Source organism: Puma concolor, chromosome E4 (genome assembly GCF_028749965.1).
Source record: "Puma concolor isolate L17-30 chromosome E4, mPumCon1.1.hap2, whole genome shotgun sequence".
NCBI lineage: Eukaryota > Metazoa > Chordata > Mammalia > Carnivora > Felidae > Puma > Puma concolor.
In genome coordinates, this window is record NC_141683.1 from 26,305,931 (window position 1) to 26,330,628 (window position 24,698).

General features: G+C 54.6%; 1 protein-coding gene across 3 annotated transcripts; it reads left to right on the plus strand.

The window, feature by feature from the left end:
* Window positions 1-2,634: 2,634 nt before the first annotated feature.
* Window positions 2,635-21,601, plus strand: NUAK2 (NUAK family kinase 2). 3 transcript variants are annotated; one of them, XM_086694626.1, is made up of 8 exons: window positions 2,635-3,037; window positions 12,594-12,714; window positions 15,218-15,369; window positions 15,702-15,767; window positions 17,664-17,783; window positions 18,358-18,490; window positions 19,439-20,451; window positions 21,056-21,601. In XM_086694626.1, exons 1-8 carry the CDS (start codon window positions 2,792-2,794, stop codon window positions 21,119-21,121), a joined length of 1,917 nt encoding a protein of 638 aa, XP_086550752.1. In that variant the 5' UTR covers window positions 2,635-2,791; the 3' UTR covers window positions 21,122-21,601. The 3 variants fall into 3 exon arrangements, with proteins under 3 accessions (XP_086550752.1, XP_025776916.1, XP_086550751.1); XM_025921131.2 differs by having other exon boundaries at window positions 19,439-21,601; XM_086694625.1 differs by lacking the exon at window positions 2,635-3,037 and adding an exon at window positions 4,160-5,160 and having other exon boundaries at window positions 19,439-21,601.
* The last annotated feature ends 3,097 nt before the right edge of the window (window positions 21,602-24,698 follow it).

Genomic DNA, 24,698 nt, shown 5'->3' on the forward strand with positions numbered 1-24,698 from the left:
GTGATCAGTGACAGGATGTGGGGGTAGGTGGATAGGCTTCCCCTTCCCAGGATGGGATGGTGGGGAAGCAGGACTGACATGGCCTAGCTCAGCCCAGCTTTCCAGCCACGTCCGAGCACATGACCCAGGAATGTCCTAAAAATCTGCAGCAGCCGAGGCCCCTGACATAATCAGATTCCCTGTCAGGGAATTCTCACTCTGCTGCGACAGACCAGGTCTCCCTTTAAGGAATCTGAGAGTTGAGTTTCAGCGGTGAAGCTCATTTCCGAGTCGCAAACTGTTCCGGTTCTGTCTGAGTCTGTGTCTGCCTGCTTGGCCTGTCTCTGTGGACAGACAGCAGCCAGGTCCGCTCATCACTGCTGTCTTGTAGTCCCCCAGGGGCCATCAGGCTGCACCTGGCTGGAACAGGGCAGATCTCTTTTCTCTGGGGTCTTTGATCATGCCTGGCTTGCCCCCTACAGAGGGATTCACATTCTGGTCAAAGGAAGCTGAAGTGGGGTGGGGAGGGCCCAGGAGGCGCAGGAGATCGACTCCCCACGGCCATGGCCAGTTCAGCGGTGATGGAGGAAAATCAATCATCTATAGATGCTTTCACTTTAGTCTTTGAATCACATTGCATGTATGTTCTTTGGTTCATAAGCATCCATCGAGTGCCTTTTGGGGGGCCCAGCCGTGCACTAGCAGTCTTGGGCATATCTGGAAGAATTCATAGGAATCTAGATTAAGCCTGCAAGGGACACTTAGGCTCATCTGTATGATTCTTTCACCTTATTTATGAGGAGATGTTGATTCATCTGGCCGTCCCCCACTCTTCAGGTCTCAACTTAAAAGGCCCTGTCTCTGAAAGCTGCCTCTGACTGACCTCCTCCTGTCCAGGCTAGGGGCTCCCTCCTGTTATACACCCCAAGGGCATTCCGTTCTTCTCCCGTCTTGAACACATCTTCCTCTGGCTAGGATTTGCTTGTTTATTTCTCACTAGACTGAGAATTCGCTGAGGGCAGAAACCATGTACGCCTTGTCACCATCATGTATATCCATAGGCCCAGCACCTAGTGGGCCCCCTTATTTGTAGAATGACTGATTACTGTGATTAGTAAAAGGTCACAGAACTGGTTGATGTCAGCAGGACTCGAACTCAGGTCTTCCAGTACTCGGCCCTGTTCACCCTCTACCACTACCTGTGCTTCCTCTTAAGAACTCTAAGAGGCCCCAGCTAGCTGGGCCCCCAGGATGGATGGAGATCTCAGGGGACACAGGTCAAGGGAACTGTTACCTGGGCCTTGTTCTCATTTCTCAGATGATTCAGAGCAAGAAGGGAGGCTGGCAGAGGGAAGAATACCAAATTGGCTACCACCTCCCATGGCCCTCCAGATTTGGGGGAAGGGAGGTTGGTTTCCTGCCTAAGTGGATCCTCTCTAGCTACAAAGGATGTATTCTCCATCCCTAACACACACTAGAGAGGATCAAAGGATCAGTGGAAATAGGAAAGTGGGCAGACACTAAATGCAAAATTCAGTCACTGGGGATGTAGTCCTTCTTGATCTTGATCTTGATCTTGATCTTGATGTCCTGAATACACAGCTGGAGACACAATCCTCCTGGGGGTCTGAATCCCAGCTCTACCATACTCTCACCGGCTGGATGGCCTTTGGCAAAATAAGACCCACTTCAAAACTGGACCCACAAAAAACTGGAGTTAGCGTGAAGACACAAGGGGAAATGTCTCTTTCTCCCTATTACTCTTCGCATCTAGAGGAAGGAGGACAGACTATGGATAGTTTCGTTTCTTTGTAAATGACAGTGCTCCAGGCCTTAAATACCAAGCCAAATCTCATGACCTACCAACCGTCCTCCTGGCTCTGAAATCACAGAGAGGAAAACTTTGAGGGGACAGCTATACACAGATTTAGGGGACACAAGTGAAATAATAGGATTGTAATGCATTTTTTAATGGATGGGTGTTTCCCTTTGTCTGCTCCAACTCCTTCCAAAACTTCAAAAATTCCTCTACATCTTGAGGGAGCCACTCAACCCTAGAAGCGTTCTTTGATGAAGAGATAGGAACTTTCCAGAACCATGTTTCTGGGATCCAATCAAGGTAGATCTAACTGAAGACAGGTGAAGTGAGAACTCCGGAACAGCTCTCCACTAGCCCTCCCACTTGGCTGGATTCAGTCTCCATCCCTCTCCATTCCCCCTTCCCCCCTTATAGTCTTAAAGAAGTGATCCAGTGACTTCATAGACTTTTGGCTTGAGAGATGCAAAGTACTCAGATGGAGAAATACTTTGGTGACATCTAGAACTGTCAGATTGCCCCTTCGTCACAGAGAACACAGTACAGTGGAAGGACAACAGGTGGCTGTAACTAGGACAGGGTGCCACTCGGAAGCAAGAGCAGTTCCAGGGCCCTTCAAAAGTTCCAGATCCCAGTAGTACCCACTGATGTCCCCTATGCCCGGTGCGGTGCGTGTCCCTCCGGGGCCCAGGTGGGCGGGGCTCCCTTGACACCTTTCCCGGCCTCGACTGGGGGAGGAGCCGGGGCCGGAGGCCCGGGAGAGCCAATGCGGGACGTCCTGGTCACGCACAGCCGGCGAGCAGGCCAATGGACGCGCGGGGGGGCGTGGCCAGGGCCTCCGGCTCGAAGCGTTTATAACAACTTGGAACGCGGCGACTTGCCGCGCGTTCTGCTGCTGCTGTGAGTTCCCAGCCCTGGTGCGGGACGTGTGCCCCGGGCTCTACCTCTCCCCTCGCAGCACGTTCCCCCTCCGCCCTCGCTCACCATCCGGCCGCCATGGAGCCGTTGGCTTTCCCCCGGCGGCCCGGCCCGGCTCCTTCGGCCGCCACCGCCCCGGCCGCCGAGCTTGCCCGGCCCCTGCCCGACAGGCTCATCAAGTCGCCCAAGCCCCAGATGAAGAAGCAGGCAGTGAAGCGACACCACCACAAGCACAACCTGCGCCACCGCTACGAGTTCCTCGAGACCCTGGGCAAGGGAACCTACGGGAAGGTGAAGAAGGCGCGGGAGAGCTCGGGGCGCTTGGTAAGTGCGGCTCCCTCTCGCGGCGCGGCCGGGCGGGCGGGCTTGGGACTTGTCCGCGGGCGGTGAGGGATGGAGGCTGGGCCAGGGGCTAGTGCCTTCCTCGGGGCGGGGGGATGGCCAGCATTTAGTCTTGGCCATGCTGAGGTTGCGCGCGCGCGTGTGTAGTGGGGGCGGGGGCCTGGGGTATCCATTGAAGATATGTCTGCCCGTGATTGTGGGGACAATGGTCGTAGACCTGGGAATCCCAACACTAGCCAGCATACGATGATTGCCCAGTAAGTGAGGAGGACGGTTGATGCAGGGTGCCTAGAGGATAGTGTCCTGTCTTGAGATGAGAAAACTCCCCAAAGAAGATGAGACTTACGTTGAATTTTACTTGGAGCAGACTGTCCAAAAGAGTGGAATGGGAAGAGGAAGTAGAAGGTGCCAGATCATAGGATGGGTTTAGTAAATGAATGTGTGGTTGAATGAATGTATGAGGTCCAGTTTCTCAACTCAGTTCTTATAATCTGGCAGCCCAGCATACCGTGGGGTTCTGCACTGCGGCGGGTGGGAAGTAAGCTTGACACTTCGGTCCTTTCCAGCTCTAAAATTGACTCAGAGTTTCATTAGGATGCGTTTTTTATTCTGGGAAATGTGAAACAAGGCTCTGGTGCAAAGTCTACTGTGCCCCAAGATACCTTTGGGTGAGAGGCCTTTTCAGAAACCTGTCTAGTTAATTTACGAGAGGGGCGGGTATAGGCAATAGGAGTAGTAGTAATCTGTGAGACCTTGAGCAACTTATCTCTATACTCAGTTTCCCCTTCTGCGAAAACAAACAAAACCCCACAGCCTCCCTCACAAGTCGCTATTAGAATTGAATGAGATACAGGGCGCCTGGGTGGCGCAGTCGGTTAAGCGTCCGACTTCAGCCAGGTCACGATCTCGCGGTCCGTGAGTTCGAGCCCCGCGTCAGGCTCTGGGCTGATGGCTCAGAGCCTGGAGCCTGTTTCCGATTCTGTGTCTCCCTCTCTCTCTGCCCCTCCCCCGTTCATGCTCTGTCTTTCTCTGTCCCAAAAATAAAAAAATAAAACGTTGAAAAAAAGAATTGAATGAGATACAAACGTGAATTTAAATTGGTCCTGATACATAGAAACTGCAGTCAGAACTGATACTTATATCCGGAAAGGCAAGCCCTGAAAGGGTAGCAAATTTGCCAAAAGTGAGTTAACAAACTTGCACTTAACATGCATAGGAATCACCTGGAGTGCTTCTTTTAAAATACTTATTCGTTGGTTCCACTTGCAGAGGATTTTATTCCAGAGGTCTAGGACAGCGCCAGATAACTTGCATTTCTAGCAAGGTTTTTAGGGCAGGTGATCTAGGGACTGACTGTTTTGCCACCTTCAAATGGGTACTGGTTATGAGACATGCATGTGTGTGTGTGTGTCTGTGTGTCCGTGGTTTACCCTATTGGCTGTGGGAGCAGTCACCTCCCCAGATTGTTTGCTTTTGCAGCCAGTAACTGGTTTGAAATTCAAGAAGTCATTTCATTGGTGAAGGAGAGTGGATGCTGGAGAAAGGGAGTGGATTATGGCCTCATCGATAGGACCGAGTATGTTTTTCCTGCTAGGGCCTGGCACGGTCCCCAGTTGCCTGCTGCCAGGTTACAGCTATTGGGCAATCATGTACTTCCTGGCTTTCCTTTTCTCTTTCTCTTTCTATAAAGTGTGAGGGCCCGGTGAGGCTCCAGGCTTGAGACCACTGGGCTCAGGCTTTGTCAGGCGCTCAGCTGGAAAATAGCTGCTCGTAGCATGTGCCTCTTGTTGAAAGACAGGCTGGGCTGGGGGACTGGGGTGGCCCAGAAACTGGGAAACTGAGATTGAAGTTGAGATCCCATCAGACTCTTGACCTGGGTCACTGTATGTGCACCTGTGTGTGTGTGTGTGTGTGTGTGTGAGAGAGAGAGAGAGAGAGAGGGAGAGAAAGAGAGAGAGAGAGAGATTGATGTCATTGATTCTGGAATGAGATAAACCAGCTTTCAGTTTTCAAACCTCATTGGCTGAAGCAGGGATTCCAGCCCTTATGACATCAGAACAGAGAGAATTCAGAAGGTACTCCTTGGCCTCCCGCAGGGGCCCAAGGTCAGTAGGAACGGGGTCTGCCCCGAACTTCCCTAATCGACAGACCACTTTGTACTTCTACTGGGAATGTGCTCAGGGTCTCCCTCTTCCTTGGAGGAGAGCTGCCTGCTGTGCTAGTGATTTCTCAGTTCTGGAGAGGAGCTGTCTTCCCCACTCCACCCCCATCCCTGCCTCTTCACTGTCCTCTCTTAAGAGAGACTGACCTTGGGGCTCCTGGGTGGCTCAGTCGATTGAGCGTCCGACTTTGGCTCAGGTCATGATCTCACAGTTCGTGAGTTCGAGCCCCGCGTGGGGCTCTGTGCTGACAGCTCGGACCCTGGAGCCTGCTTCGGATTCTGGGTCTCCCTCTCTCTCTACCCCTCCCCCACTCGTGCTCTCTCTCTCTCTCTCTCTCTCTCTCTCTCTCAAAAGTAAATAAACATTAAAAAAAAAAAGAGAGAGAGAGAGAGACTGACCTGGTGCCTCAGGATCTTCTGTGAGGGAGAAGGACACCGGAATGGCTCAGTTCATTGAACTGAGGCAATTCAACAGAGGCTGTTGGTGGGGACTGGATTCAGAGAAAAGCCTGCTGGGTGACTCCCATCCCAATATTCTCTCTACCTTTCTAGCATACTTCCCCTTCCCAGCCTACTTAGATGAGATTATCAGGGGCCAGATGGGACCCTCCAGAGGAAGGGGTGGGTGGGCAGGACTAATGGCTACTCCAGGAGGGCATCAAAGGAAAAACAAATATTTGCCCTGGATCTTCTAGTCTCTGACCACATTCCTGGTATCCAAATGACATTTCCTCCTGTGACTCTCCCAGTTCCCCTTACCACCCCTCCCCTCAAAAGAAAAACACCTGCTGTGGGTCCCTGGAATGGTAGAGCCTTTGGGGTGATCTGCATGGCAGTCTTCTCTCCAAGGGGTGCCACGAGGAGCATTAGGGGAGTCCAAGTGGATAGCGATCTGGGACAGAGATGCTTCTGTGTCTTCTGTATATTGGACTGCTGCAGGGCGTTTCAAAATGTTTGCAAATGACTGGGCTGGTCTGATTCCTTCATTGACAGTTGGGGAAACTGAGGCCCAGAGAGACGATGGGGTTTGTCCTGTGGCTGGTTAATGGCATGCCGGCGACGCGGGCTCCTGACTTGACCACCCCAGGCCATGGATGGCCAACAAGGAGTCTTGGACTTGAAGTTGCCTTGAGCTGAGCCCGGGCTTCCCTCCGTGTGCTTTGTCATTCCAACAGCTAGCCCGGGCCACCTTTCCCAGAGCTCCAGGCAGTGCTGAGGGTGGGAACAGTCACTGGGAACTAACTCCCACCCCCACACATGCTGACTATGTCGAGGGATCCCGAATGGGTGGACTACTCTACATTCCTGGTTTTTACCTCGTCGGGAAGGCTGGGCAGCTCAGACTCAGACCGTAAGGGCTCCAATTCGGACTCTCTCGCTTCCCAGCTATGTGACCTCTCTGCATCTCCGTTTCCTCATCTGCCAATGAAGGAATCAGACCCTGTAGCGGGGATTATAATAATTCCTGCCTCGTGGAGTTCTCAGAAGATTACATGAGATAATGTATGTAAAATGCTCAGCACGGCAGCTGACACACACACAGTGTCATTATCCCAGCCAGGCTGGCTTTGCTTGGCCCTCCCCTCTCCTGGGATACCCCATCCTGGGTCTGTCCTGCCCTGAGCGAGAGAAGGGGTTGTGCTGAGCTTTCCTAAGCCAAACTACTTTGGTCTTTGCTTTGTTCAGAGTCCTCTCCTTTAGCCCCAGCTCCCAGAGGAAGGCTCTGCCTGGCCGGCTGCCAAAGGCCTCTTCTGCGTGACGCTGCCCTCCCAGCTTCTCCTGCACCTCCCTGCTCAGCAGCCGGGAGGGAGGCTCCGGCTGCAGGCGACTCTTGTCCTTGGGCTTTGGCCAAACCACACAAGAGGGCTGAGCAGGGAAGCGCCTTGCCTGGCAACCTGGCAGAGTGGGCAGGAGGGTGGCGAGGAGGGGGCGGGCGCGGCATGGGGTTCAGGGGAGGCGGCTCAGGCTCCCTTCGTTCCTAGAGCCCTTTCCTGCTCCCTGCCTGGTTCTCTGGCAGGCTTGGTGAGATGGTGAGCCACCCCCAGACCCATCCCCACTCTGCTCAGGCCAGCCCAGCCCGGCCTAACCTCCCCTCCGTTATCTAAATGGGTCATCCTCCAGCTCCTTGCCCCACCTCCCAGATGGCAGCTGCTCCGTGCAAGGCCAGAGAGGAGTCGAGGATCTTGGCTCCAACTCCTAGTGATAGCCATGACCGGAGATGCCCAGCTTGCATCCTTTCTCCCGGGACCAGGGACCAGCACCTGCACATCTTCTTTTTCTAAGGCCTTTCAGCCATCCTCTCCTACATCCAGATTATTCCTGATCTGGGTTCCTGCAGGGGAGGCGGTGCTTAACCACCGGAGCCCCAACTCGCATCTCCCCAGCAGGTCTGTGTGTCTCTAAGTGGGACGGGGCTGCTGGTGGCGCTGCGCTGCACGGGCCCAAGGCAGGGTGCGAGGCATTCCCTTCTCCAGGGGTGGGAAGCAGGGAGCTAGAGGCAGGGCAGGGCACCTGCAGGGAAATTTTGTCTTCCGAGAAGGCCGCTTCTGCAGGCAACACTTCCATCTTGCACTGTAATCCCGCCTCGGTGCGTCAGGGAACCTTGGAAGAGTAGTGTGCCTTTTTGGACTTCAGTATTTGCCATTTGCAAAATGGGGTGGGGGGTGGGGAATAAGTCCTGCTCCCTTTGCAATGTGGGCCAGCATCTATAGGACTTTTTGCCCAGGCAGATTCACATAGATCTAGCCTAGGGCATCGAAATAAACCCGTTACAACAATCTTTGGCCAGAACCTTCCTGGCATAGTAGCTGGTGACCCATTTCTGAAGAACCTTAGCGGAAAATGCTACAATTTGGAAGGGAGCTTAGAGGTCCTGATGTACCAATTCATGAATGGTTCCTTTCATTCTGGCCTTTGCGCAAACCTTTCTCTCTGCCTATAATGCTCTGTTGCACCGCCCTACCTTACCGCCCCCTGCTCCCCCTGGCTTGGCAAACCCCACTCATCCTTTAAGAGCGAAAACAAAGTTTTCTCCCAGAGATGGTTTTCCCTGTTCCCCCAGGCAAAGAAAACTCTTGTCTGCACTCCTGGAGCCCCTGGGCAGGCAGGGACCTCAACTGTCCTGTTCGTCACACTCGACTGGCATGGATTTAATTACCAGTCCTCCCCTTGGGCTGAGGGCCTTGGTGCAGGGACTATCCATATTTTGTCTAAATCTCTAACACCTAGCATAGCACCAGGCACATAGTAATTCTTAGCAGATGTTTGAGGAATAAATAAATGCCCTTTCATTTTTCAGATGAGGACATTAAAACTAGCCACACTAGTTAACCAGCTCATTTAAGTGACTTGTCTTGAGTTGCGTGGTGCCACAGGGACAAATAAGGATCAGATACCTGATCTGGTACTCACATTTACATTATCACATAATTGTTGCGCCCGGGTTTCCTGCCCCCTCTGAGTAGGGTGGCGACATAACATGTCATCTAAACTCAGGTACTTTGGGTGTAAAAGGGGCTCTATTAATAATTATACCAGGAAGGGGCGCCTGGGTGGCGCAGTCGGTTAAGCGTCCGACTTCAGCCAGGTCACGATCTCGCGGTCCGTGAGTTCGAGCCCCGCGTCAGGCTCTGGGCTGATGGCTCAGAGCCTGGAGCCTGTTTCCGATTCTGTGTCTCCCTCTCTCTCTGCCCCTCCCCCGTTCATGCTCTGTCTCTCTCTGTCCCAAAAATAAATAAACGTTAAAAAAAAAATTAAAAAAAAAAAAAATAATTATACCAGGATGAACCAGGATTATCTCCAGGCATGTGGCCTGCCTACCTCTGGGTGATCCATTCAGCAATTGTTACCCTCCTCCTTGGCTCTGGTTTGTTCTAATTCTAGAGAATGGTTGCTCAACCAACTTGCAGATCAGAACAAAGGTCCCTCAAATTAGTCCTTGTAACTGAGACTGACTCTCCACCCATGGAAGAAGGGCAGAAAATCCTATCTGGGCACTGGTCACATCAGTCAGGGATCAGCCCGATGACTTAGCCAATAACTATTTATTTGTGATTTATGTTCACCAGTAAACAGTTGTTGAACGCTTTCTGGATGCCGAGCTCCTTCTAGGCCTGAGCTGTTGCTGTATCTTCTTTACTATGACAAGCTAGACAGCACATGGCTAGGGGCCTGTCCTGTGGGGCAGGGATAGGTTGGGGGAAGAGTGGCCCAGCCCTACCAGGGCAGTGACACATCGCTCTGCTTGGAGGCCTGATGACTTACCTTGTTTCCTTCATAGGAAGTGCTAACCAAGCTGCAGTCTCCTAGGACCTAATGGGGATAACTTGAGGTGGAGGGATGTGGGGGTGTCGCGGGGGTCTTTGACCTGGCCCTCGAGGCCCGAGTGGGCTTGCGGAAGAATGGAACTGTTCACTGAGGATGAACAACTCTGAGTTGGAATCCTAGACTTCCAGAGTTGAAAGAAATGGATCTTGGGGCTCAACTTTTGTGTTCTCTCTCAGAATCACTCAGGGATTCCTACCGCTGCTCAGACCCCTTTTTTTGGGGGGGGGGGGACCTCATTTCTTTTAAAAAAGGTTTTTTAATGTTTATTTATTTTTGAGACAATGCAAGAGACGGAGTGAGAGCAGCGGAGGGGCAGACACAGCGAGACACAGAATCTGAAACGGGCTCCAGGCTCTGAGCTGTCAGTCCAGAGCCCGACACGGGGCTCGAACTCACGAACCTTGAGATCATGACCTGAGCCCAAGTCGGATGCTCAACCGACTGAGCCACCCAGGCGCCCCGGGAACCTCATTTCTTTTAGGCTTTATCTTTGTTAGATCTCTACCCCCACTAAGCCTGTAATGACTTATCTCCTTGTATAGGTTTGTGTGTACAGTTGTAATATGCCTAGTTCTTACATATATGTGCATCTTAAGCTCTCAACTATTTGTTTCATTACTAGTTGTGTGATTTTTATGTGATTTTTCTTTTACTGTCTATTAACACAATACTTAAGGCCCTTTATCTGAAGAGCTCATACGACTTTTATCTACTGTCTGATTTTTAAAACAAGGAAGTTTAGAAAAGAACTAGTCCATAAAATCTCCCCTTCAGGGAGAGAAGGGGGTATGGAGAGAAGGGTGTGCAAGAATGATTCTGCAAGTTGACTCCTCATAGTTGGAGGAGGATTCAGGCCCTCACCTCCCCATCCCCACCCCTCCGTTCAATTCTCAGCCAGAGAATTTTCTGCTTGGCTCATCAGGGTGGTTTGGAGCAGAAGCGGGGGCGGGTCGCAAAGAAAGGCGCTGAGGTGCAGCCCTGTCCCCGGCAGCTGCAGCGGGGGCCTCTCCCGTATCTTGGGGACGAGGCTCCCTGGCGACAGGTCCCTCCTGCTGCCATTGTCCTCCCTGCTCTGCTCCGGGAGGGCACAAGAGCTGGGCCTCCCCTCTTTCAAGGATGCAGCTCCAGGGGAGGAGAGGGGCGGAGGGCACGCCATCCCTGGCCCGTTGCCGGGGTGACCGGGCCTGGCCATTGTGCGCAGCTCCCCTTATGGGATTAAGGCTGTTCCGCATTCTTGTCCGATGGGGAGCGCAGGCCCGCTCGGCCACTGTCCCTGCGAGCCGGAAGCCATTGTCTGCCTCCAGAGCCCTGTGAAAGGGTGGATTAGAGGCCCCTCCCCTGGAGCTTGGTTTCCTTTTTCTCCCTGTCTCCTTTTGAACCTTGAGGGGAGGCGAACCCTCCCGGGAAATTGAATGGGGAGCAGTTTACCTCGGTCTGTGCTTTCAGATTTTTTCACAACGTGTCCACCTCCCCCCCCCGAAAAGGAAGTCCTGAATTTACCATTGGTGTCCTGGGACAGGACTTGTCAGGAGCTGACCAGCCCTGTGACAGCCCTCCCGGGCCCCTGCCCAGCGCCCGAGCCACCACCACTTCCCCCCCCCACCCTCCCCAACCACGTTTGGACAGCTCATCTCACAGCCTGAGAGCAGGAACGCACCTCACACTTCTTAGTTCAGCCTGTGTGTCACAGAAAAGAAAACCCAGGCCCGGAGCGGGGGCGGGACTTGCTCCCTTGGGGACAGCGACAAGAGCCCGGAGGAGGTCTCCCCCCCTCCCCCCCCCCCCACTCCCCTGGCGCTCCCCAGGCCCGAGCCATCTGCACACACGGAAGGGCCCTTGTCCCTCTCCTCTTTCTGTCCCTGCGGCTGCTGAGTGGGACAGAGCAGGGAAAGGACAGAGACTCCTCAGCAGCTAAGAGTCCTGCTTACCAGCGATGGCATCTGGCACTTCTTTCTCCATTTCCTGTTGCCTCCGCCCTTCCTGAACCCACCGCACTTACCAGCCCGAGGGCTGACTCCTTATATGGTGTTTTCACCTTTGCAGCGGTGATAGCCAAGACCAGAGGACGCTGTCTTGTTTGTTTGTTGCTAGGAGAGGGACATTCCTGCCCTCGACTGAAGGGATGGGTGTTTTTTTGATAATTTTTTTTTTGTGTGTGGAAAAATATACAGAACATATAATTTGCAGCTCAGTGACCTGTTAGGCACAATGACAGTGTTGTGCAACCATCAGCATTATCCGTTTCCAAAATCTTTTCATCACCCCAGACAGAAGCTTCGGACACATTAAACATTAAGCTCCCGGCCGCCCCCACCTCTACCCCGACCTCTGCCATCCCCCACCCTGGTAATCTCTAGTCTACTTGCTGTCCTGTGCGCGTGCCTATTCTGGTTACCTCGTATAAGGAGAATTGAACATTTGCACTTGTGCGTCTGGCTTCTTTCACTTAGCATTATGGTTTCAAAGTTCATTCGTGCTTATGCCCGTTAGTAACTAATATGACTTTGAACAGGTCATTTCACCTCTCTGGGTACCGGTTTTCTCCACCTATATATGAGGACGATGAAACTCTGTGCCTGCCTCTCAGGACTGTTGGGAGGGCCAGTGTACTTACTAATGCAACACACACTTATTCAGTGCCTACTGTGTGCCAGGCACGACGCGTGGCCTCAGGGATCCAGTGCTGAGCAAAACCAGCCCCATCGTAATCATGGCGCCGTATGGTAAATTTGCTTTGTAAATCACAAAGCATGGGCCTCACAGATGCAGGCTGTACTTTCCTTGTTCATCTGTGGACTCTGGGTGAGGTCATTGGCCCATACGCCTCCCTGCTGTGTAGACTGCACCTGACCCAGGTTTAAACCTTCTCTAGGGAAGGTGCTCTCCAGCCCCTCTGTCACCTGCCCTGGTGAGGGTTGGAATGGCTTCCCTGGGTGCACGCTGTGGACTTCTAGCAGCGGCAGGTGGCCAGGGGCAGCACTCCCAGAATATCCACGGATGCCTTTATCTGCCAAAACCTTCTCCTCAGTCTCCTGCATTCTCTGTTCCCAGGTGGCCATCAAGTCAATCCGGAAAGACAGAATCAAAGATGAGCAAGACTTGATGCACATTCGGCGAGAGATTGAGATCATGTCATCACTCAACCACCCCCACATCATTGCCATCCACGAAGGTACAGAGGCAGGGCATTCAAAGCAGTGTGTGTGTGTGTGTGTGTGTGTGTGTGTGTGTAGGAGCAGTCAGAACAGGACACAAAGAAGTGGGAAAGACCCAGATTTTAGAGTTGGACAAAAGGTGGATTTGAAACCCAGCTCTATGACTTTGGGCAACTAATTTAATTAGCCTCTGGGTGGACCTCAGTTCCTCATGTGTAGACCAGGACAGTCCCACCTACATCACAGGGTAGTTGCAAAGATCAAATTAAATGTCACTGTGTATTTAGCTCATGGGAGGAACTCCGTGGACTGTAGGCTTTCTTGTTGTTATTCTTAGGTTTTCCATAATTGAACACTACCTCCCCAACCCAATGAGATCCTTAGCGTCCTGGGGGAGGCTGGAACGAACGAACGGAGAGACCTGCACCTGTCTCGGGTGCGTGGGTGTTATCCTTCACACGTCCCAAGAGCCGGCCTCCTAGAATCTGACCTGGGCTCTGAACCATTCCTGCCATGGGGCCGGCTCCTACCTTTTCTCATCTTTCTTAGCCTCCTCTTGCTCTGACATCAGTGCCGGCTTTCTACTCCATCTGCCCTGCTCCCTGTGACCCAGACAACAAAGTGAGCAAGAGAGAGTGATGAGTAAAAGAGGGGGAGCACCCTCCCACGCACACCTGTCTGCTTCCAGCCTTTACATAATATCGGTTAGATGAGAAACCAGCCATAACAGTAGCAGCGGGAGGGAGGGAGGGAAGAAGGGAAGCCTGAGGCTTTGCCCTCTGTCTGAATATTCCTGGTGGGAAGTAAGACAGAAGTCTCCTCTCTTGGGTTCTGTTCGTGGAAAGACTAAGAGCAGAGCCACCGACAGAGCCCCGTGGCCTGAGCCTGTCTCACAGGGATCCTGGGCAAATGGCTGAGGAGGCTAATTGTATCTCTCTGTATTTCCCCCAGGGAAGAGTGGGTAGATGACAACCTGGGTTAAGCCAGGTTGAGCTTGGTGATTGGGCAGAGAGAGTGTGTGTGTGTGTGAATTCTCCCCCACACCCATACCTCCAGCTACGTCTGGGAACTGAGTCTTGAAGCTTAGGCTGTGGACTTGCCTGCACCTCAGATTCTGCGATTGTAGGGGTGTCACAGTTACTGTGTGACAGGCAGGCCCCTCCACCCCATTCGTCCCCTGCCAATCTTCGGGAGATGTGAACCAGGGGAAGGCTCCAGTCTTCGGAATCTAGCTGCTCTCCAGGATGTACTCTGGCTGGCTCTTGACCTCCAGTTTCATGACACAAAGATTGTACGCACCCTTACAGACATATGGAGAACCACAGCAGTAGGATCTCATCTAGGTACCGCCCCCGGCCCCGGGAGATTGGGCCACCATGCGTCAGGTCCACGCACTCATGTGGGAGTGGAAAAAGAGCACAATCCTGCTGGCTCCTGGCCATGTATCCAATAGCCTGGCACCTGGGATCCCTCTTGGGAGAAGCCTGCTCTCTCAGCTCCTTGTCACAGGCTAGACAACAGTGCCTCTGGGGCTGGCTGAGCAAGCCAAACTCCTAGGACTCGTTCGACACAAAGATGCAATGTCACGGACATACATGCTCTGACACATACCCAGCCAAAGGGCCAGTTTGGTGAACCAGTCCTTCCCTACCTTTCCAGGCGGCTAGAGCCAGGGCAAAGCCTGAGTGGCACGTGAGCTTGGGGGAGGCTGATTGCCAGGAAGTCAAAGATGCTGAGGGTAATAGATATCTTATCTCCGCTTTCCATGGTACTGTGTAGTTCACAAGCCACCTTCCCATCCCTTTTTATCCCTCTTCGGATCCTCAAGGCAAACATTATTATGGGAATTATTTTTCAAGTTTATGCGCGAGGATACTGATCGTAACTATGACAGTAGGTACGATTTATCGAGTGCTTGTTTCTGTATCAGACCCTACGCCCGCCTGCTCAGCCAGCCCCAGAGCTATCACTGACTTTCATCTATTTCTTACCCAGTCCTGTGAGGCTGCCATTATATCCCACTCTTCAGATGAGGAAATTGAGGCACCCTGGTTGAAAAACTGGCCAAAGTCACCCCGCTAATAAGTGATGGGGCCAGGATTCAAACCCCAAACCTGTATTCTTACTGATGTATCTAGAAGAGATTTGCCCGTGGTCATAAGGCCAAACAGTACCAGATTTTGAGGCAGAGAACCTGACTTTTCATTCTCATCCATTGATTCCTGCCTTCCCGGGAAATTTGCAGGGTGGTTTTAAGATTCCTCCAAAGCCTGAACTTCCAAAGAGAAGGAGGCTAAGCCAGTTCCCTTGGCCTTACCTCGTGGTTCCTGGAAGATGGTGGGAGCTTTAAAGGCCCCTTTTCCTGCTCTTACCTGCCACTGTCCCGTCCCGTTGGCAGACATCCCTGGACAAAGGTCCTGTCTGGTTTGGGGCCAGGGAGGCATGTGTGACCCCCCACCCCTCCAGTGGGGAACAGTGTACTCTGGAGGGACCTCACGTTCCTGCCTTGCTCTGCCCCAGTGTTTGAGAACAGCAGCAAGATTGTGATCGTCATGGAGTACGCCAGCCGGGGCGACCTGTACGACTACATCAGTGAGCGGCAGCGGCTCAGCGAGCAGGACGCCCGCCATTTCTTCCGGCAGATCGTCTCGGCCGTGCACTATTGCCACCAGGTGAGCGACCTCCTGCCGGTTCTCCAGGGCTGGTTTGAGCCAGAGAGATTCCATGACCCCTCCAGGATCCCGCAGGGAGACAGAAACAGAGGCAAAATTCCATCTGGACTCTGGGCCTCGGGGATGTTGGCGTCTCTGGCTGACTCCCTCGGGAGTGGAGGGGCCTGTGTCTGTTGCGCTGTGTTCCAGTGAGATGGGTATCCCTCGCCTGCCTGTGCTCCCCCAACTTGGCCCCCTTTGTGTTTACCTCACTTTCCAGGCGAGGCCTTCGTGTCGTCCTGTCCCTCCGTGGCGACCTCTCCCTGACCATCCTTCTGCCCTTTCTCTTTCAGAATGGGGTTGTCCACCGTGATCTCAAGCTGGAGAATATCCTCTTAGATGCCAATGGAAATATTAAGGTGAGCCCCGCTACTTGTTTCCAGCAGCTTCCCTACCCCGCCACAGCCTTTCTGCCGAGTGTTTATCTCTAAGTGCTTAGGGGACTCCAGAAGGAGTTGAGCAAAGCTGAGACTTAGATGTTGGTAGCAGTAGAGAACTCAGCCGTCATCCTTTCCAGTACCTCTTTTTATGGATGAAAAACTGAGGCCTCAAGATAAGCGGTGACTTACTCAAGATCCCATGGCAAGGGAGTGGCTGAGCCTGGGCTAGAACCAAAGTCTTCTGACTCCTCAGCCAGTGCTCTTGACGTCCATAAGGCTAACTGGAGTCGAGATCCAGGAGCAGCCTTTGCACATAACCTTGGGACTGGCAGGGAGAGAGGGTCACAGCCCGAGTTCTCCCCACCTGCCTGCACGCACACACATGTGCACGTGCACACGCACATTAATCTGTCGCAGTTGGGTAGCCCTTTGGTACTTTTCTCCATAGACCGCGCATCCCGGCACCAGCTTTCTGCCCCCTGCAGCTTCTGAATTCCCATGCCTGAGTGGTTAAGCTTAGGTCTGAGAGGTTCATGCTGATGAGAGAAGCTCAGCTCTCGGGGCTAGAAGGGGGAAATGGCAAGGGCTGACCCCTGCCAGGTACCTGGGAGGGCTTTGATCCTGCACTCGGACACTCCTCAGAATCTTCCTGAACCCAGGACACAGTCCCTTCCCTTCCGTGACCCTTGAACTCATGCCCTGAAGCACCCTGGCACTGAGTTCATTCCCCTTACCCAGCCAATTCCTGGAGCCGGGTGGGGCTTTCTTTGATGCTAAGCAGGGGGAGGGGAGCCAGAGCCAGTAAACTCACGTAACCAGACAGGCACGAACCTTCCCATCTGTATCAATCATCTGCGTCTTTATGGGCTTCAAATGGTAACTGCTCGATAAGAGGCCAATAAAACTATAAATGAAGGAACCAGAGCTTCATAAACAGCCCCTCCCCACCCTGGGCACACATGACCCTCTGCTGGGGGTGAAAAGGCCAGGAGAAGCAGGGCATTGGCCTCTGCTTGTATCTGAGGACAGTTAGGGGAAAGGGTCTCCCTGGGAAGTAAGAAGACGGGCTTGGGGCCTCTCAAGCCCGCAGTATCAGATGGCTCAGGGAGTCCTGGGAGAAGATTCCCTTTCCTGAGCTCTGACCACAGCTCTGATCTTTGTTCTGACTTCGCTCTTGCTTCTTAGCTCTACTGGGCTGACCCCAGGCTCCTGCCACTATGTTCCCGCCCGGATCTGGGCAGAGATGAGCCCTCTGTTAGGGAGGGCAGGCCAGGCCTCACGTGGTAGTCACTGATGGGGCTGGCTTGCTTCTGAGGGCCATGGCGTTGGCATGAGAAGTTGATTCTCTCCGTACATCTGGTAGACCCTTTCTTCAGTTAGTAGTTGTCTGTTGAGTCCCATCCATGGGTCACACCTGTGCGAAGAGCTGCAGGAGGGGGAGGGGCAGAAGGAGGTGAGCACGGGGGACATACTGACAGGACAGTATGAGCAGGATGACTGATGAGCAGGGACTACAGCCAGCCATTGGGCTTTGTGCGAAAAGGAGGTGTCAGGGGAGGTGGGCTTGCCGGGTCAGGAGGATGTTTATAGGCAGGAGAGTGCATCCCTGGAGTGGGGTACAGCATGAGCAAAGGGGCCCGGGGAACATTGAGGACCCTGGAGGCCCCACACACCTAGGCATTCCTCATGGACATGACCTCCGCAAGGCTGTCTCTTGCAGGGCCTGAGCTGTGCTCAGGGGGCAGGGGGCATGGGCACGCTTTTCCTCCTGCGAGGGCCGGGGTTTCCCTGGGATCGGGAGAGGGGCAGGCTAAGAGCTGCAGAACAATCCAGGCCTTGGTATGACCCCCACCTGTGTTTGACCCGACCCTACAGATTGCAGACTTTGGGCTCTCCAACCTCTACCGCCAGGGCGAGTTCCTGCAGACGTTCTGTGGGAGCCCCCTGTACGCCTCACCTGAGATCGTCAACGGGAAACCCTACACGGGCCCAGAGGTGAGTCTCTACTCTCCACCCACGGCCTGCCTCGGCACCCCCTGTGGCTCTAGATCCTCTCAGAGGGGTGGGCTAGCTTTCCAGCTTCTTCCCTCCTTCCAGAGCCCAAAGCTCAGCCCCCTGCCCTTCAGTGACTTGCCAGGTCCTCACAAGAGCAGTAAAACTGGGACAAGAACTTATGTCTCCTGACCCCTGGTCTGGTTCTGTGCCCCCTCGCCCTCCGGGTTCCTGTTCTCTTTCCTGGCACCCACCCAGACTCCCTGGAGAGGCGGGCGCTCTCACAACCACCCCATCCTAGCCCAGAAGGGTGACCTCACCACTGCTCTGGTCTGTGGCTGCCCCTCCCAAGGGCAGGCAACTGACCACACCTTTCCTCACGAACCTCAGTCCCTTCTACAGTGTCACCAGCTTTGCTCCTGGGTACTACTAGAAGGAGGTGGTCCTCAGGTGCCCCAGCCCCTGAGTTCTCCAGCGCGTACCCCTTTCTTCTCTGGTGTCGCCACAAGCCCGCCAGCCTGGGGCATGCGGGCATCCTTGCTGACACTCTCCCTGTCTCTCGCCCGCCCTCCCTCAGGTGGACAGCTGGTCCTTGGGTGTCCTTCTGTACATCCTGGTCCATGGTACCATGCCCTTTGATGGGCAGGACCATAAGACGCTGGTGAAACAGATCAGCAACGGGTCCTACAGGGAGCCGCTTAAACCCTCTGGTGAGTGAGAGGCGTGGGTGTTCTCATCCAGGCCCCGTGTGTCCTTCCCTAGCTCCTGAGGCAGGAGCCAAGTGGGGGCAGGGAAGTAAAGAAGATGACCCACTGTCGATGGGGGGTAGCTCCTCACCACCCCCTCCTGCTGTCGTCTCTCTGCCTCCAGGGTCTGTGACCTCCGAGAAGGAAGGGGTATCTCTTCTCTCCTTTGTGAGATGCTATATCCTATTTGGGAAGGGCTTCTGGTGGTTGAACTTGGACCATCTTTGCTGCAGTTTCCTCATTTCCACCTGCTTGAGTCCTCATCCTTGGAAGTCTCTTTGTCCTTTCACACCCAGTGGAGAAGGCAGGAAGCAGGGTGTGAGAACCTTGGTTTCCTCTTGAGCACAGTCTCTACCCTCAGGGTCGCATTCAGCCAAGAGAAGGAGAACACACTAACGTACAACAAGGCTAAAGAAGGGGCCAGGGGGCGCCTGGGTGGCTCAGTCGGTTAAGCTTCCGACTTCGGCTCAGGTCATGATCTCGCGGTCCGTGAGTTCGAGCCCCGCGTCGGGCTCTGTGCTGACAGCTCAGAGCCTGGAGCCTGCTTTGGATTCTGAGTCTCCCTCTCTCTCTGTCCCTCCCCTGCTCACACACACACACACACACACACACACACACACACACACTGTCTCTTTCAAAAATAAATAAACATTAAAAAAAATTTTTTTTAAGAAGGGGCCAGGGTCCTGGGGGGTCGAGGGATGGAAGGAGAAATGGGCAGAGTCAATCCCTGAAAGCTGGAGGCTGTGGGGAGCCATGTGGGCTGTGGCGTGTACGGAGCGCAGGTGGGAGGGGACGTATGTGACACAGGACTGAGAAGCCTTGGCGCAAATGGGGGTAACCAGTGAGAGGGGCCGCGGGGTGCCCGTTCTCGTGGCTGCCAGCCTGAAGCCCCTGTCTCTCGCCTTCCAGATGCCTGTGGCCTGATCCGGTGGTTGTTGATGGTGAACCCCACCCGCCGAGCCACCCTGGAGGATGTGGCCAGTCACTGGTGGGTCAACTGGGGCTACGCCACCCGCGTGGGGGAGCAGGAGGCTCTGCACGAGGGCGGGCACCCTGGCAGCGACTCTGGCCGGGCCTCCATGGCTGACTGGCTGCGGCGGTCCTCTCGCCCGCTCCTGGAGAATGGGGCCAAGGTCTGCAGCTTCTTCAAGCAGCACGCGCCTGGAGGCGGGAGCATCGCCCCAGGCCTGGAACGCCAGCATTCGCTCAAGAAGTCCCGCAAAGAGAACGACATGGCCCAGTCTCGCCAGGGGGACCTGGCTGACGATCCCTCTCTCCGCCCCGGCAGGGGCAACCTCAAGCTGCCGAAGGGCATTCTCAAGAAGAAGGCGCCAACCTTGTCAGAAGGGGCAGGGGCAGACCCCGAGCCCGGCCTGGGCCCTGCGAGCCCAGGGCAGGCTGCCCCCCTGCTCCCCAAGAAGGGCATCCTCAAGAAGTCTCGGCAGCGGGAATCTGGCTACTACTCCTCTCCGGAACCCAGTGAATCTGGGGAGCTCCTGGACGCCGGCGATGTGTTTGTGAGTGGGGACTCTGAGGAGCAGAAGCCCCCCCAGGCCTCAGGGCTGCCCCTCCACCGCAAAGGCATCCTCAAACACAATGGCAAGTTCTCCCGCACAGCCCTGGAGCTCCCAGCCCCCTCCACCTTCGGCTCCTTGGATGAACTGGCCTCCCCTCACCCTCTGGCCCGGGCCGGCCGCCCCTCCGGGGCTATGAGTGAGGACAGCATCCTGTCCTCTGAGTCATTTGACCAGCTGGACTTGCCTGAACGGCTCCCCGAGCCCCTGCTGCGGGGCTGTGTGTCTGTGGACAACCTCATGGGGCTTGAGGAGCCCCCCGCAGAGGGCCCTGGAAGCAGAGGCCTGAGGCGCTGGTGGCAGGACCCCCTGGGGGATAGCTGCTTTTCCCTGACCGACTGCCAGGAGGTGACAGAGGCCTACCGACAGGCACTGGGGGTCTGCTCAAAGCTCAGCTGAGGGTTGGGGGGGGGGGGGCGCCGCCCCATCCTGGGTAGGCTCTAAAATGCAGCTGCACCCTGAGGGGAGACCACCACCGCCCCTGCCTCCTAAGACTAGTATCCCGGCCAGGAAGGCTGAGGTGGTTTGCACTTGAGCCCTAGAGAGGGCTGGACGGGAAGTGGGCAAGTCAAGTGCGTTGAGGGTTCCAAGTCTTTGGCCCTATGGAGCAGAGAAGAGAGTAGAGGGGAAGCTAGTAGACGGAGGAGGGGAAGGCCTGTGGCCGAGAGTCCGGGTTGCCCGCTTCTGGTTCACACAGTAGGGCCACAGACACCAGGAAAGAACACTCTCTCAGTGCCAGTCTCCTTTCTCGCAGTAAGTTTTGTGCGTGGTGACTTCCTGCTAAGGTGGGGATGGAAACTCCTCAGATACAGGTCCCATCCCCATCAACCACTAAAACTGGAATGTGGCGCCCCCGCAATGTGCCTGGGGCATCCTGGGAATGGTCTCCTACCGTGTACCCCTTCCTTATTTATCTCAACAGTAAGAGAACCCAACCTTTATCTCCTCGAAGGTTTTCTCCTCTTTCCCGTCCTCCAAACCCGGCCCAAGCCTCCTGGAGTCGCTGCTAGGGATCTAAAAGACTCAAAAAGGCTCAGGCTGCTGCTATCGGACTTCATCTCAAGGGGCCCAGATTCCCCTGGACCCCACCTTGGACCTCGAAGACTCTGAACCTCTCTGGCCTCCAAGCTGCTCCTGCTACTGAGAATGGAGGGTCTATTGCTCTGGGCTTTCCGGACCCTGGGATGCCCTTATTTATTTTTATGTGTTCAGCCCTGTGTTTTTAAAAAAGTGAATCTAGCTCTTTTCAATAATGTGAATACTATGTTCTGGGGAAGTCCACTGTGATGCCTAAGTTTTGTGAACAGGGAGATATTTTTGCAGTGATTCCCTACTGATCATGGGGGGAGGGGATCAATCACATGTCCCACTGCACTGTCCGGGAGGGGGTCTCTGGCTCCCTCCCACCATGCCCTGATTCTGTCTACCTGATGGTCCCTCTTCCCTTCCACTGTGGCTAGAAAGAACCCCTGCATTAAAACCAGAACCGTGGTTGGAAGATAGCCTCTGTTGTTCTGTTTGGGCAGGTGGGGTGCAGGCCTTCGAGCCTTCTCTTAACCCACATTTCCCCTGGGCTGTCATAGGCGGGAACTGGGGCACCTGCTTAAAAAAAAGCAAAACACAGGGGCGCCTGGGTGGCTCAGTCGGTTGAGCATCCGACTTCTAACTGACTTCGGCTCAGGTCATGATCTCACGGTTCGTGGGATCGAGCCCCGAGTCGGACTCTGTGCTGACAGCTTGGAGCCTGGAGCCTGCTTCGTATTCTGCGTCTCCCTCTCTCTCTTTTCTTCCCCTGCTCTCACTGTCTCTCTCTCAAAAATAAATAAAGAAATTTTTTTAATTAAAAAAAGGAAAAAAAAGCAAAACGCAACAACAACAAAGCCCAGCTCTTAGTTCCAAAAGGCTCCCGTGCTGCGGCCGTCCGGGGTTCTAGCCTGTGGAACACACAGGTGGGAGAGCCCTGGACGGAGGTTCCCACTTTGCTCTTCCTCTTCGACTTCAGCCCTAAGGGAAGGGCTGAGTCTGCTGCATCATACAGCCCTGCTCCCACCCCTCCCCCAGCCACCTCTGTCCCCCGCCCCAAGCTTAAAGACCACCCCTCTACCTTTATTCTCTCCCTCCAGAGAAACCCCCTTTCCTCCAGTGCTGCGCGGCTGCTACCCCTCTGGCCCCCACCGCCAGACTCCGCCGGGACATAAAGAATGCTTGGAATGCCCCCCTCGTAGGCCAGCCCTCTCGGCCCCCTGCGGAGCATTCCCCAAACGCCAGCTCCATTGAGAAACTCCCGGGCTCAGCGGGCCGGGATGAAAGGGAGGATAAGGACAAAGTGCAGGCCGGCAGCCGGCTGGCTCCGGCTCAGGCGGGCTCCCTCCCCCCTGCCCAAGCTGCAGCTGGCATTCGCTGCTGCCGACACCCCCCCTCCCCCGAACATCCCCAGTCCTGGCCGGCTGCATGGCACACCTGTCCTGTTGGGGTAGAACATCTGGACATTAGTGTCTCCTCTTTGCATCCAGTGGGGGGGCAGGCACAGTCACTGGGTCTGAGCCAGAAGCGGGAGGAGGCAAGGCAACGACCGGGTCAAGATGCGAGAGCAAACAAGAAGGTGCATAGGCTTACAACGGGGGTGTTTCGGTCTGGCACCCCGGAGGTCCTACCGAGTGCTGGGGCTCTGGGCGAGACCCTGGGTGACGCTGGCAAAATAGAAGGGAGCGTCTTTCCCCCTCAAGAAGCATGGAGTTCAGCTATGGAGTTGGCTGTGCTCACTTATTCATTCAATTCTGGAATCCAGCCCTATTGTGTGCTAAGCTCTGTGGAGGACAGAACTGCTGTGTCCCTGGTGCCACACTTAAGATCCCAGCCTCAAGGAGGTTGCAGACTGGCCAGCAAGCTGGCATGCATAAAAATACACAAAATTCAGCAGAAAAATTGTTGTCAGTTCAGCTAAGGTCGACAGGGAGTTTGGATGACGGAAGAGAATTGCAATTAAGAGATAATAATTGCGCTACCGTTTATTAAGGACATATATATCAAGCACTTTATGTCTGTTACTTGATGCTCGCGATGGCCTCGTTAACTCAGTGCAAGTTTTATCGTTCTCATGTACAGAAGAAATTGAGACTTGAAAACATGAAGTGACTCGCCTAGCTAGCAAGTGGGAACACCAGAACCCAAATCCAGATCTGCGGGATGCCAAATCTTAGCGGGGTTGGGGGGCTCATCATCGAACCTGGATCGGGCTGGGAGGGAGACAGTGAACGGAACTACAGATACCTATTGAGCATCTATTATATGCCAGGCTCTTTTCCAGGCACAAGGAATCTGGCACTTCCCTCTCTCGGAGTGCCTTCCCCTCACCTCCACAAGCCCCAAAAGGGAACTGAGAAAAAAGGGGGTGAGTGGGAGTGGGGAGAAGCTGAAGTTGGGGGACAGGATGGGAAGGGAGAGGGGAGGCCACAGAGGACGGAAGGCAGGAATGTGGGGGAGGGAGAGGCCACAGCGCCTGCAGCCATGTCCTATCAGCATATCTGGGAAGGGGGGTGGGGTGCCTAGAATTTCTGGGAAGGAGAGGGAACCCAAAGGTGGTTGGTCCTGAGGTCTTTGTCCTCCTTGGGGTCCGTTTGCTCAACCTCTTCTAAGTAGGCACGGTAGGCAGGAGAGGGAGTGGATACGGGGGAAGCCCGCTGGGGAAGAATCTAGGTGGGAGAGAAGGTCTGTTACCACAGCCCCAGAGAGATCAGACTCTGGGCTGCAGATCCCACGCTGCAGGGCCCTTCTCCTCACCTACCAGGGAGCTTCGTATCAAAAACATTCCAGAAAGCAGGCTCGGAGAGATGACGCTGGGCCCCTGGGGCAGAAGGCTGGAGCCCTAGGAATATTTAGTGCCACATCAGCGCTTCCGGAATGTGAATAACTCAGACAACGGACTGGGGAAGGGGGGGGGGGTGGCGGGCGCGACGGAGGGGGGCGGGGGAGGGGGAGACTCGGAGAGACAGGAGGGGCCTTCTGAAACCGAGACAGAAAAGTCTCCGTCAGAATCCTGTCCCATTCTTAGCCCTTCCTTGAGGCAAGTCCATCCCGGCTGTCCCTGAGTGGAAATCCCCTTTGCTGGGGAGAACCGAGGCTCCTCTGCGTGGAGGGAGGGACACCCCCCTGGCCTGTTAGCTTGTCCCCACCATCAGGACGGCCCCCTCTTAGCTTCTCCTTCAGCTCGTGCAGTGGGGCTGCCTTGGGCCCTCCTGGTGGACTCACATGAAGGGGAAATGGCAATTCAGATGGGTGGGGGGCAGGGGCGCCTGGGTGGCGCAGTCGGATAAGCGTCCGACTTCAGCCAGGTCACGATCTCGCGGTCCGTGAGTTCGAGCCCCGCGTCGGGCTCTGGGCTGATGGCTCAGAGCCTGGAGCCTGTTTCTGATTCTGTGTCTCCCTCTCTCTCTGCCCCTCGCCTGTTCATGCTCTGTCTCTCTCTGTCCCAAAAAAAAATAAACGTTGGAAAAAAAAAAAATAATAAAGTCAGATGGGTGGGGGGCAGTGGTCCCGCTAGAGCCCTCCTTCAGCAATGCCTGTCAGAATCTGAAGACTGACAGCCAGAGCACGTC

Coding starts and splice junctions, on each gene's coding strand:
- NUAK2 (XM_086694626.1), top strand. CDS start 2,792: ATGGAGCCGTTGGCTTTCCCCCGGCGGCCCGGCCCGGCTCCTTCGGCC. Junction 15,370..15,701: donor CCGTGCACTATTGCCACCAG/GTGAGCGACCTC, acceptor TTTCTCTTTCAG/AATGGGGTTGTCCACCGTGA. Junction 17,784..18,357: donor AACCCTACACGGGCCCAGAG/GTGAGTCTCTAC, acceptor GCCCTCCCTCAG/GTGGACAGCTGGTCCTTGGG.